Source organism: Petaurus breviceps, unplaced genomic scaffold (assembly GCF_028583685.1).
Source record: "Petaurus breviceps papuanus isolate PSGF00001 unplaced genomic scaffold, PetGlider_PUasm1.0 221, whole genome shotgun sequence".
NCBI classification, from domain to species: Eukaryota; Metazoa; Chordata; class Mammalia; order Diprotodontia; family Petauridae; genus Petaurus; species Petaurus breviceps.
In genome coordinates this window covers 3314410-3326668 of record NW_027185877.1, presented here as the reverse complement: position 1 = coordinate 3326668, position 12259 = coordinate 3314410, and the positions used below count along the sequence as shown (strand labels likewise).

The window sequence follows — 12259 nt, the reverse complement described above, 5'->3', positions numbered from 1 at the left end:
GTACCACATATATGAAAAGCAGGGGATTACTGTGAGAGCAAGGAGGACTGAAAGGTCTTAATGCTCTATTAGGACTGACTGAAGGAAATGCAGATATTTGACAGAGAGAAGACCTAGGAGAAACACAAAGAAAAGCTAACTTGAAACAGCTGTCACAAGAGACTAGCCTTGCTTGGACTCAGAGGGCAGTGGTGGAATGAGGAGAGTGGGAAAAAGTTAGATTTTAGTTTGACAAAAAGAAAGCCTTCCCAACAGAATTATCTGAAACTTAAGTGGGGAGTCTGCAAGACTTTAAAGCCAACGTTTGTTGGGGATTCTTGGTCAAATATGTGCTGGCCCAGGTGATCTCATATGTCCTTTCCAACTTGGAAATTTTTCCACTGAGGCATTCTACTAACATCTCAAATTCATATTCAAAAGTAAAACAAGCATTTCCCCCATCTAACTCCATACACTTTTACTTCCTGCATTTTCTCCACATCTCAGCCCACATAAAAATAAGGATCACTGATTCACAGCTGGAAGGGAACTTAAGAGTTCACTGAGTTCACTCCGCCCATTTTACAGAAGAAATTAAGGCTCAGAAGCTAAATAACTTGCCCAGAGTCATTTAGTTGGTTAGTGTGTGAGGCTGGTTTCAAAACCAAAGCTACACATTCTTAAACTAAGTCTAGCACTGTACCCACTACCCTTCCTGGCTGAGGAAAGCCCTCCAGCTATTACTCCTACTTCCTTCATTAACATTTCCGGATCTATTCCTACCACTCCCCCACAGAATACCTTCTACAAATGTTTTTACACTACTTTGTCTGGAGTACTTCTCCCTTTTCTCACATTTATCTTTTACTTATTCACATCCATAATCCCACTTTCCTAGGCCCCTTGCACTGAAAGACAGGCTTCTCCTAACCTCACCAGGCCACAAGCCTCAAAGCCCAGTCCCAGCGCCACTGGGATGATTCTCCCCAAGGCCTCTTCCACTCCCCTTTCTGGGTTTATTCTCCTCAGGGTTATACTTATGGGCAAATAGTAATCTCTTAATGAAAGCTTTATCTATCTAAAGAATGGGTTTGCTGAATTGGGTACTAGTCCAGAGGTAGACAACTCAATTAAAAATCTCAGTTCTTAATATACTATGTGAAGGCAAGTAACTTACTCTTTCTGCCCTTCAAATTTCTAATCAGTAACATAAAGGGGGCTGAAATGTATGACCTGAGTTCTCTTCCAGTTCTTGAGTCTTTTACCCTCTAGTACAAGATGTGAAAACAAACCAAAAAAACCTAAATTATACACATTGTTCAATGCAATCTGAAGAAGACCTAAAATCTGTTTCCCCAAAATATTTATTAGTGAAAGAACATAGGCCCTTTCTGCTTAAAGACAGAAAAAGCCACTCAGTTTTGGGAAGCAGAGGGGCATGGGGGTGGGAAGGCATGGCAAAAAGAAAGTAGAAAATTTTCTACTACTAGATTAAGAACAGAAACAGATTTTGTCAAAGTTTGCTTTAAAGTTAAAACTCGTTAACAAACATTTTAAGAGTGTACTGCAATTATTAAAGAAAAAAAAGCCTACTCCCCATGCTTTGGAAAATGAGTGTCATAGGTAACAATCTCTATCTGCAGAAAATATTAATACTTTTGCACTTTTGGTTGAATTTTTGTAACTATCAGCATATGAAGTCTGAAGTTCAAGCTTCCTACTTTTCCTATATATTTTACCTTGCACTTACAAAATAATCTTGGAATGTTTGTCACTATCACTTTAAAACTTACTCCTGTAGCTTCAGCCTGAGAGGCATATTTAGCTACCTCAAAACTAGATCCTAAACTTTAAATATAAAACTTATTTTTTGATAGTTATTTTATTTTTTTCAAATTACATGTAAAAATAATTTTGAGTTCCAAAATTTTTTTCTCTTTCCCCACCAAGACAGCAAGCAATATGATAAATGTTGTACAAGTACAATCATGTTAAACATATTTCCATGTTAGTAATGTTGTGAAAGAAGAAACAGAACTAAAAGAAAAAACCATGGGTAAAACAAGGAAAGTGAAAATAGCACACTTCAATCTACACTCAGATTCCATCGGTCTTTTCTCGGGATGTGAATAGAATTTTCCATCCACAAGTCTTTTGGAATTGTCTTAGATCACTGTATTTTTTTAAAAATATTTTTCAAATGCTTTATTAACTTCTGATTTACATCATTCATTTCTGCCAGATTTTGAGTTACAAATTTTCTCCCCGTTTTTCCCCTACCCACCACCCCAAAACAGCAGTCCCACAGGATATCCCCTCCTCCTCCAATCTGCTCTCTCCCATATTTTCTCCCATACCCCCTTCGACTTTTCCAGTGGATCCCAGTGCCTAAATATCTTATTTTCTAATTACATGTAAAATAGTATTAATAATGGTATATATATATATATATGTATATATATATATATATTTAAACATTTGATTTTAAAACTTTGAATTCCAGATTCATACCTTTCTTCCCTTGTCACCCACCCTTACTGGGAAGATAAGCAGTTTAGTATAGATTGTACATGTGTAGCTAATGCAAAACATTAACATAGTAGATATATTGTAAAAGACTGATTATATTTCCCTCCCTCCTATCCCACCTCCCACTTGTTCTATTCTCTACTTTGATCCTGTCCCTTTTCAAAAGTGGGTGCTTCCAACTTCCCTCCCCCCCAGCCTGCCCTCCCTTCCATCATCCTGCCTCTCATCCCCTTCCCCCCCTACTCTCCTGGAGGGTGACATACCCTATTTAGTGTGTATTTTATTCCCTCCTCAAGCCAAATTCAATGGAAATAAGGTTGACCCATTGCCTTTTGCCTTCCTATTCTTCTCCTCCATTGTAACCATTTCCCCTTGCCTCTTCTGTATTAGATAGTTTACCCCATTCTGTCTGTGCCCATCTCCTCTCATTATATTCCTCTCTCACCTCTTAATTTCACCTTTTAAGTATCATCCCTTCCTGATAAATTGGTCCTGTGCCCTCTATCTATGTATACCTGTAAACATATATACACACATTCACATATGTATTCATATGCCCATATATCCTCATATATTTCTATTTCCTTCAACTACTGAGAAAAGTTTCATAAGTTACAATTATTGTTTTTCCATGTAGGGATGTTAATAGTTCAATTCTGGCAAGTTCTTTATGATTTCTTTTCCCTGTTTACCTTCTCGTGCTTCTCTTGCTTCTTGTGTCTGAATGTCAAATTTTCTATTCAACTCTGGTTTTTTTCAGCAAGAATGCTTGAAAGTCCTCTATTCCACTGAATGACCATATTTCCCCCTGAAATATGATACTCTTAGATCACTGTATTGCTGAGAAAAGCTAAATCTATCATACTTGACCATTGTACAATGTTGGCTGTTGCTATGTATAATGTTCTCCTGGTTCTGCTCACTTCTTTCGGCATCAGTTCATGTGGACATAAAACTTTATTTTAAATGCTGCTTTGGTCATGAGCCTATGTTTTATAAAAATATTTAAATCACAATAATTTCTTTTCTATTAACTCTTTAAAATATATAGCTTTATCAAAACAATAAAATACAGTTCTAAATGTTTTGGTACACAGCAAGCTTTTGAAACAAATATATCTAAGGAGAATACTATTTTCTGAGTTTAATAATACTTTAAATAATGTTTTAGTCCTAGACTTTTATTCAAGTATTCTCTTTAATAGAACTTTAGATCCCATTTTAAGAATCCAATAGAAGTTCCAGGAAATAATCCCATCCTCTTGGAAGGGATTAAAAATTTGGGGGGAGGGGGGGGAGGGGATAGGCAGCTAGGTGGTTCAGTGAATAGAGAGCACTGGCCCTGAAGTCAGGAGGACCTGAGTTGAAATCCAGCCTCTCAGACACATTTACTAGCCATGTGACCTTGGGCAAGTTGCTTAACCCCAACTGCCCTCCAAAAAGAAAAAAAAAATTTCTTTGGGTAACTGGCTTGAAATACCAGGCGTTTCTGTCACAACCATCCTTAGAGATAATTAAACATTTTGGTGCAAGTGGCTTTTTTAATCCCTCCTTTCAAATTCTTCTCAGACTACATTCAGTTCATTTAGAAAAGAAAAATTACAAAGACTCTCTAAATAGCAAAGTGGGAAATGATACCTATGAAACCAAATACTTAATACTTTGAGAAATCAAATTCAAGTAGGGCACTGGAGGGCCCTGCAGAAGCAGGTTTTATTGCCAAGAACTCAAGATGTCTTCTAGGGTCCAACTAAACTTTCTAACAGTCCCCTTTCCCAGCCAGATGCAGATCTGCCTCATGAACTGTCCACCCCTCCTTACTCCCAAGAGAGAACTCAGAGATTAATTTCATTGTGACCTTGAGGTCCATTCCCTACTTCCCAACAGTTTTCCAACACAGTCATCTTCAGAAACACTTTTCCTCCTTGGCCATCCCTCTCCCCTCTCCAAAGACTACTCTTGTATGTGCAAGGAAATCTTAGCTACAATCATTCTAATAAAATGGATAATCATGCAGCCTTACTCACTATCCCCTTCAGCTCACTGGGCTTTGCCACTGGATACACTCTTCTGATCCCCAGGCATTACCCCATACCCCCAAGATATATCCTTAAAGACGACTTGGCCTTGTCAACTAGCCTCTCACTGCAACCTAAGGATCACCAGGTCTTTCCGTTCCTGATTAAGCTGAACTTTGGGTGTTGTTTTCCCCAATTAGAATGTCACCTCCTTCAACAAGGGCTATCTCAGTTTCGTAATTCTATTGTCAGGGCAGTGCTTGTACATAGCAAGTGTTTCATTAATGCTCTGAATTCTCTTTAATACTATACATTATTTTCAAAGCCATTCATTTTTGCTTCCTTGTATGTTTTCTTTTGTCTGTAGAGGACTTTACTTTTATTTTTTCCCCTTCCCTGCCCCTCCCCAGGCTACAATTACCTGCACCCCCCCACACACGTACCTATATACTCAAATGCATATATGTAAGACTGTTTTATGCTTATTTCTGCTTGTCTTTTTCTCTAAAGGTAGATAGCATCTTCCTTCATAAGTCCAAGTCATTCTATATTCTTCTACATCCACCAGCTCATCATTTCCTAGACCACAACAATATTCCAAACCTAATCACATTCTGAAAGATTGTTTATGAGAGTCACCCCCCCCCCAATTTTCTGTGTTTCCCTCTATTCTTGGCTACATAGATTTTATTTATACAGGAAATTTTAATTTAAAATAATCAAAATTATCCATTTTATACTTGAACGCTACTCTCACCTTATAATATGGTTTAAGGTCTGATATTACTGAATCTAGTTTCTTCACATCTTTTTCCCTTCGTTTCCTTGAAGTTCCTGACCCTCTGCTCTTCCAAATGAACCCTGTCATTATTTTTTCTGACTCAGTAAGATAAATTTTTAGTAATTGAGATGACATTGCGTAAATGGATTAGTTATATAAAACTCTAAGTTTTCATATGAGCTTTACCTACCCACGCAAAATAAATATTACCTTCAATTATTTAGATTTAACTTTGTGTAAAAGGTGCTATGTGTTTATATTTGTATAGTTCCTGTGTCTATTTTGGCAGATATGCTCTGAATATTTTTAAAAATACTGTCGAGTATCTAGTTTATATGGTTGACACAGTGTAGTTTCTCTATTTTTCTTTTTTGATTAAATCTAATTTTGGCTTTAACTCTATCTAAGATCATGACTGCTATCCCTGCTTTTGTACATAATAAATTCTACTCCCGACCTTTATTTTATGTGTATCTCATTTTTATAGCATTTCCTGGAAGCAACAAACTGTTGAATTCAAAATTTTAATCTATCAGTTTCCATTTTATAAGTAAATTCATCCCATTTACACGCTCATTCGATTCCAATCCCTCCTCACTCCTCTACTTCACTCCTACTTGCTGCCTTGCCCTCCTATTCCTTAACCTACCCCCCCAAGAATCCCTCCCTAATCCTCTCCCTCCACCCCTTACCCTCTTATTTCCTCCTGAATTTAGAATATTTTATACCCTTCTAAATATATACATTGTTCTCTCTTTATCCCATTCCTGTCAATCTATACACCTTTCTATATCCCTCATCCTATTCCCTATCCTTCCCTTATCTTTTCCCCCCTGCCTATCCCCTTATTTCTTTCTGAATCTAGAAAACTTTTACACACACACACACACACACACACCCCTACTTTTCCCTCTTTAATCCATTCCTGATGAGAGCAGGGTTCCAGAACTATCTGCCTTCCTCCTCTAATTCCTCAGTTCTTCTTGCACCTCATTTGTATAAGATAATTATTCTTCTTACTTTTCCCACATCATTTTACTTTTTTGAATCACATCATACTCAGCTCTACTCTACTCGTTCTTTCAAACTACCCAATGACTAATGAGTCTTACACATATGGTTGACGTTTCCACGCATGAAAGTAAACAATTTGTCCTTATTGAGTCCCTTGCAATTAGTCTTTAATGTTTACCTTATAGTTTTCTTGAATATTGTATCTTTCTATTTAGATACTGAATCTTTCTATTAAATTCTGGTCTTTTTGCAATTAAATCCCAGTAGTCTGTTAATTCACTGAATGTCGCCCTCCCCCCCCACCGCCTTTTTTGTTCAGGATTATACTTAATTTTTGCTGGGTATGATATTTTTGGTCATAACCCCAGTTCTTTTATTCTTTGATATACAGTGTTCTAAGACCTGCAGTCTTTTAGTGTAGCTGCTGCTAGATCTTAGATAATCAGAAATCTTAAAAAAGAAAAATATCTAGATCTTTAAGAATGAAAGGAAAAGTTAAATTAGAAAGAATACACGATGGGGTGGCCAGGTAGCACAGCGAGTAAGAGCACCGGCCCCAGAGTTGGGATGACCTGGGATCAAATCCGGGCTCTGATACTTAGCACCACACCCAGAAATTACTGGCCGTGTAACCTTGAGCAAGTTACCTAACCCTGATTGCTTTAAAAAAAAAAAAAAAAAAAAGAAAGAATACACCTGTCAGGAAATCCCAAAATAAAACCTTCAAGGAAAATTTCAAAAACAATCCAGAGCTTTCAAGTCACCAAAAAGAACTCAATACTGAAATCAAATAGAGTTTAGCAGATACTTCTAAAATGGAAAAGAGACCTTGGGATATATATGTAATATTCCAGAATACAGAAGGATATATAGGTTTATAACCAAGAATAATTTATTCGGAAAAACTGAATATAATCCCAAAGGGGGAAATGTATCTTCAACAAAACAGAGTACTTCCAAGTATTTCTGATAAAAAGACCCGAGTTGTATAGAAATTGTGAAGTTCAAGTGAAACATAAAAAGGTAAACATACACAAATGATCCTAAGAGATTAAATAAGGAATTCATGTTTACATTTTAATATGGGGAGATGATACATATGTCCCCTCTGAACCCTATTATTATCAGGGGTCACAGAAGGAATCTAATTAGACAGAAGACCTGGAAGTGGTTCTGTTATATTTTGGTGATCTAAAAAGAAAAATGTAAAGGAAGGGGGAAAAGAATACATTTGGAGGTAGGGGGAAGGAAGAGGGAGGCTAGGGAAAATTATCTCACAGAATTCAGGGTGTAAGAAGAAGTCAAAATGACATCCTACTTGTAGAAGAACTTGAAGTAGAAACTGACCTGAACAAAGGAGGGAAAAACACAAAGGTTTGGGTATAGAAATAAATTTCACTCAATAGGGAAACAAGAGTGAAAGGTGAGAAGGTGAAAAAGGATGGAAATGGTCATAACCCCAGTTCTTTTACCCCTTGATATACAGTGTTCTAAGACCTGCAGTCTTTTAGTGTAGCCGCTGCTAGGTCTTAGATAATCAGAAATCTTAAAAAGAAAAATGCTTACATCTTTAAGAATGAAAGGAAAAGTTAAATTAAAAAGAATACACCTGTCAGGAAATCCCAAAATAAAAACTTCAAGGAAAATTACAAGAACATTAAATGAAAGAATTAAAGAATTTTTAAAATAAAATTAAAGAATGGATTAGTCCTTAGGAAAAACTAAAGAAGTGTCCATAAATTGGAGAATTACTGAATGAGTTATGGTATATAAGTGGATTACTATTGTAGTGTAAAAAATGATGGAGAGGATGGTTCAGAGAAACTTAGGCAGACTTGTGTAAACTAATGCTGAGTAAAGTGAGTGAATCCAGTAGAACAATTTATAAAATAACAATATTATAAAGACAGGAACTTTGAGCAGCATAATGACGAACCAGTAATTTGAGAGAACTCAAAATGAAAAATGCTACCCACCTCCTGAAAAGAAGTGTGAAGGACTCAGAGTGCAGAATAAGACCTTGGTTGCTCTATGACACCATTAACTCTTGCTTAGTTTAGCTATTATTTATAACTTTACCTCATCTATAAGTTTGATAAGCATGTTATCTCTACCTTTATCCAAGTCATTAGTAAAATGATAAACAGTCTAACACCAAGCAAAGATTCCTCCTTCGGTGTTTCATTAGAGACCTCCCTCCAAACTGACTCTAAAACATTAATGACATTAAGTATGTGATATAGTTATTAAATCTACTTAATTGTACTATTGTCTTATGTATATTTGTTTATATCCAAAAGCATCACAGAGGCTTTGTCAAATGCTTTGCTAAAATCTAGGTAAAGTATTTCTATAGTATTCCCCTGAGTTGTCATTCTAGTAAGACTGTCAAAAAAGGGAAAAAAAGGTTCATCTGGTACAATATGTTCTTGATTGTTATACTTCTTTGTTACTGCTAATACTTCTTCTAAAAATTCACTAAATATTCCTTTAAAAATATCTTCTACAGTTTTTCTTGTAATTAAAAGTCATGTACTCTGGCCAAGAGGATGGAAACTTAATTCATTTCCCATATTGAAAATCGGTACATTTGTCCTTCAGTCTTATGGTATTTTCCTCTGTCTTCTATGATCTTATATACCAATTCTTTCAGAATCCTGATGCAGTTCTTCAGGGGTTGGTGACAAACTCAATAAGGACAACTAGGTGCTCTTACTATTTTCCTACTTATATTAATTTGCAAGTCTCTAAAAGTCATTTTTTGTTCTCTCATTTCTAGTCCAAAGATGGTTCTCTATAAAGAGAATAAAGGTAGAGTGGTTCTGCCTTCTCTCCACTGTTAGGAATATCAATCAGCTGCACACCCTTTGACCCAATATAGCTTCTTTAAAACAAACCCCCCAAACCTTTTGTTGTCCTTAGCATTCCTCCTAAAATGTATCTTATTCAGATATTTAATGCATCTGATAGATTTTGGTAAAGCCATAACCATGCTTTCGTAGCAATCATTTTACCTGTCCTATCTTTCGTAGCTCTTTAAACCTTTTCTCACTCAACAATATCTCTCAGTTACCTTTTCATTATTTTGTCCTACCCACTCCTATTATCAGCATAAAATACCATCAGAGTCATGCAGGCAATAAAAAAGATAAAGACCACAATCTGGAGAATGACTTTTGAGCTCTACTCTTTAGCCCTATAAACTCCAGGTAATAAAGGCACTTGTGTGAAATAAATTGGATAACTGTATCTCTCAATCTAGAACATAGTTTAGAAAACATCATCAATGATAGAAGGAACTTAAAAAGTTTTTGCCCCCCAGCACTGAGAAAACTCTTAACTGTTTTGAAAAAAAAAAAAAATGAAGTCACCCAAAATAGAGCTTATATGTACTTATCACTTTTAATAGTACAAATGGTAAATGATACAATGATTTGTATTTTTCAAACAATTACTTTTTAATGCTCAGTAAATAGCTGTTAGTATTTGGACTAATTTGCTACTTATAAGGATAAGACAAGATGGAGAATATGAATAGGAACAAAATACTCAGGGATAACGAGGGAGCTCAAAACTTTCAAGATTACACATGTACAAGAAAATGAAGGACTGTTAACCAAATTACTGTTACTAGTTGGATAATCAGGCATAGTAAGTGTAGAAGAATTTTATCTTTAGTAATTCATCAGCTATATAATCACAAGTTGATATACTCAATACTAGCAGAGAATGAAGGGATGACTACATCACACTACTTCTCAGTTTGTCTTCAAAGAGTTTCCTAATTATTTCTCAGGAATAATTAGAAAATTAGACTGAAATTTACACTCTCCAGAGCAAAGAAAATATTAAGGCACTTTTGAATATAGGACAACAGTATGGTCTTTCCAATTTCTTAACAAACAACTCTGAAAAATGAGAAATGTTGCTTTAAATTACCTTGTCGATTAACTTCATTTTGAAGTAGCTCTTCCATTGCCTCCTCTTCAGCAATATCTAAAGGTGTGTCACCTTCACTATTGACAGCTCCTACATGCGCTCCTTGACCAATTAAAAACCTGCAAAATAAAGAGATTGACAGTTAAACAAGAGAAAGCTAAAGAACCAGGAAATGAAAGCTAAAATGACTGAACAGAATTAACATTTAAAAAGGGAACAATATAAACACATATACAAAGAATGTGTATATACATACATGTCTGCATAATATGTATACACAGTCTATATATGCATGTATACATACATTCTGTGCACATGTATGCATATACAAACACACACATAAACATATATAAAAGTGAGTATGTGTGTGTATAAAATGTCTCACAAGTCTTAGCACAGCTTTAATAAAGCTCCTAAACCTTAAGGCAGACAGGTACTGGTGCAGTGGATAGTGCTGGGGCAGGAGTAAAGACGATACAAGTTCAAATCTGACCTCAGACACTTGGCAGCTATGTGACCCTGAACAAGTCACTTAAGCTTGTTTGTCTCACTTCTTCATCTATAGAATGAGCTAGAGAAGGCAATGGCAAAGCACTCCAGTATCTTTGCCAAGAAAACCTCAAATGGTGTCATGAAGGGCTACTTAACAAAACAAACTTAAAATTGTGTTAAGACTTTTAGGGCACTCTGTCTAAATCAGTTAAAATGTCTATTTAAAACTCCCTAAGATTCAAGAATTGCGTTATAGTTTTCTATCACTACTTTGCCATATTGATTAAAAGGCTTTCTAAACCTTTACATTATATTCATGTCTCCCTTGATTTTTACTAGTCTTTTCATCTTCCTTTCTACCTAAAATGCCCTAGGAGACTCAATTAAGAACATGTTTAGATGAGACAGAATAACACTGTCTTCAAATATCTTAATACTTATTTAGAGATAAACAGATATGGATGTTGCTGGCATTAAATGGGGCAGGGAAAAGACTTCTTGCTGAAGGCAGGATTTTAGTAAGAATCTAGGGAAGTCAGAGAAGTTTGCCGAGGGAGATGAGGAAAGAGTGAGTTCCAATGTCACTGATTAGTATGCGAGGAAGGGGGTGGTTATATAGTATAAGAAAATTGGAAAGAGAGCAGGGGAGGGAAAGTTTGGGGTTTGAATGCTAGAAGTATGTATGTGTGTACTTGCATGGGTAGTAGTGGAGGTGGCATGGTCAAAATCACATTTCAGGAAGATCATTTTGGCAGTTATGTGGAGTAATACACTGGAGTGGGAAGAGACTTGTGGGCAGGGTACAGTCATCAGCCTACTGCAGTGTGGGGGCATGAGGGCACTGCTCCACACTGGTAGTAGTGTCAAGGAGAGAAGAGGCATACACAAGAGAGGTTACATAGAGAAAATAAATTTGTCTTGGAAACAGACGGAATATAAGGTGTGAGAGTGAGGACACAAGGTTGCAAATCCGGGTGACTGGAAGGTTGGTGGTACCCTAGAAAGCAAAAAGAAAGTTAAAATGAAGAGAGGAGGATTTGAGGGGAACATTGAGTTTAAGATGTCTATGGGATATCCAGTTTGAGAGGTCTGAAGAGAGTTGGAGATGAAAGACTAGAAGATGGCACAGAGAGGTTAGGGTTGAACAGGTAGATTAAAAATGAGAACTGCCTGAATCCATGGGAGATGAGATCATGAAAAGAAACTACATAGAGTGAGAAGAGAAGAGGGCTTCACTTAAACAGACATAGCTGTAGTCAGTCAAATGTAAAATGTTACACAATTCTAACAGCCCAATTAACTATTCTGAATTTTGAAAATGATTTTCTTCTATACTTTGGCACAACTTCCCTTTAAATTACAGTCCTGATTAACTCCACTATTGAGCAAATTCATACATTTCCAGAATCTATCCCTTTCATTCTTTTTTTTTCCTTTTGGAAGGCAATTGGAGTTAGTAACTTGCCCAAGGTTATATGGCTAGTTTTTTTGTGTGGGTGTTAAGTGT

At 36.2% G+C, this 12259-nt stretch overlaps 1 protein-coding gene across 5 annotated transcripts in view; it reads right to left on the bottom strand.

The window, feature by feature from the left end:
• PPP1R12A (protein phosphatase 1 regulatory subunit 12A) overlaps positions 1–12259 on the bottom strand; it is a 191109-nt gene that overhangs the window by 87316 nt on the left and 91534 nt on the right. For all 5 annotated transcript variants that reach the window (XM_069094795.1, XM_069094796.1, XM_069094798.1 and 2 more), the window contains exon 3: positions 10261–10379. In XM_069094795.1, coding sequence (XP_068950896.1) covers positions 10261–10379 — 119 coding nt within the window. The remainder of the gene's footprint in view (positions 1–10260; positions 10380–12259) is intronic.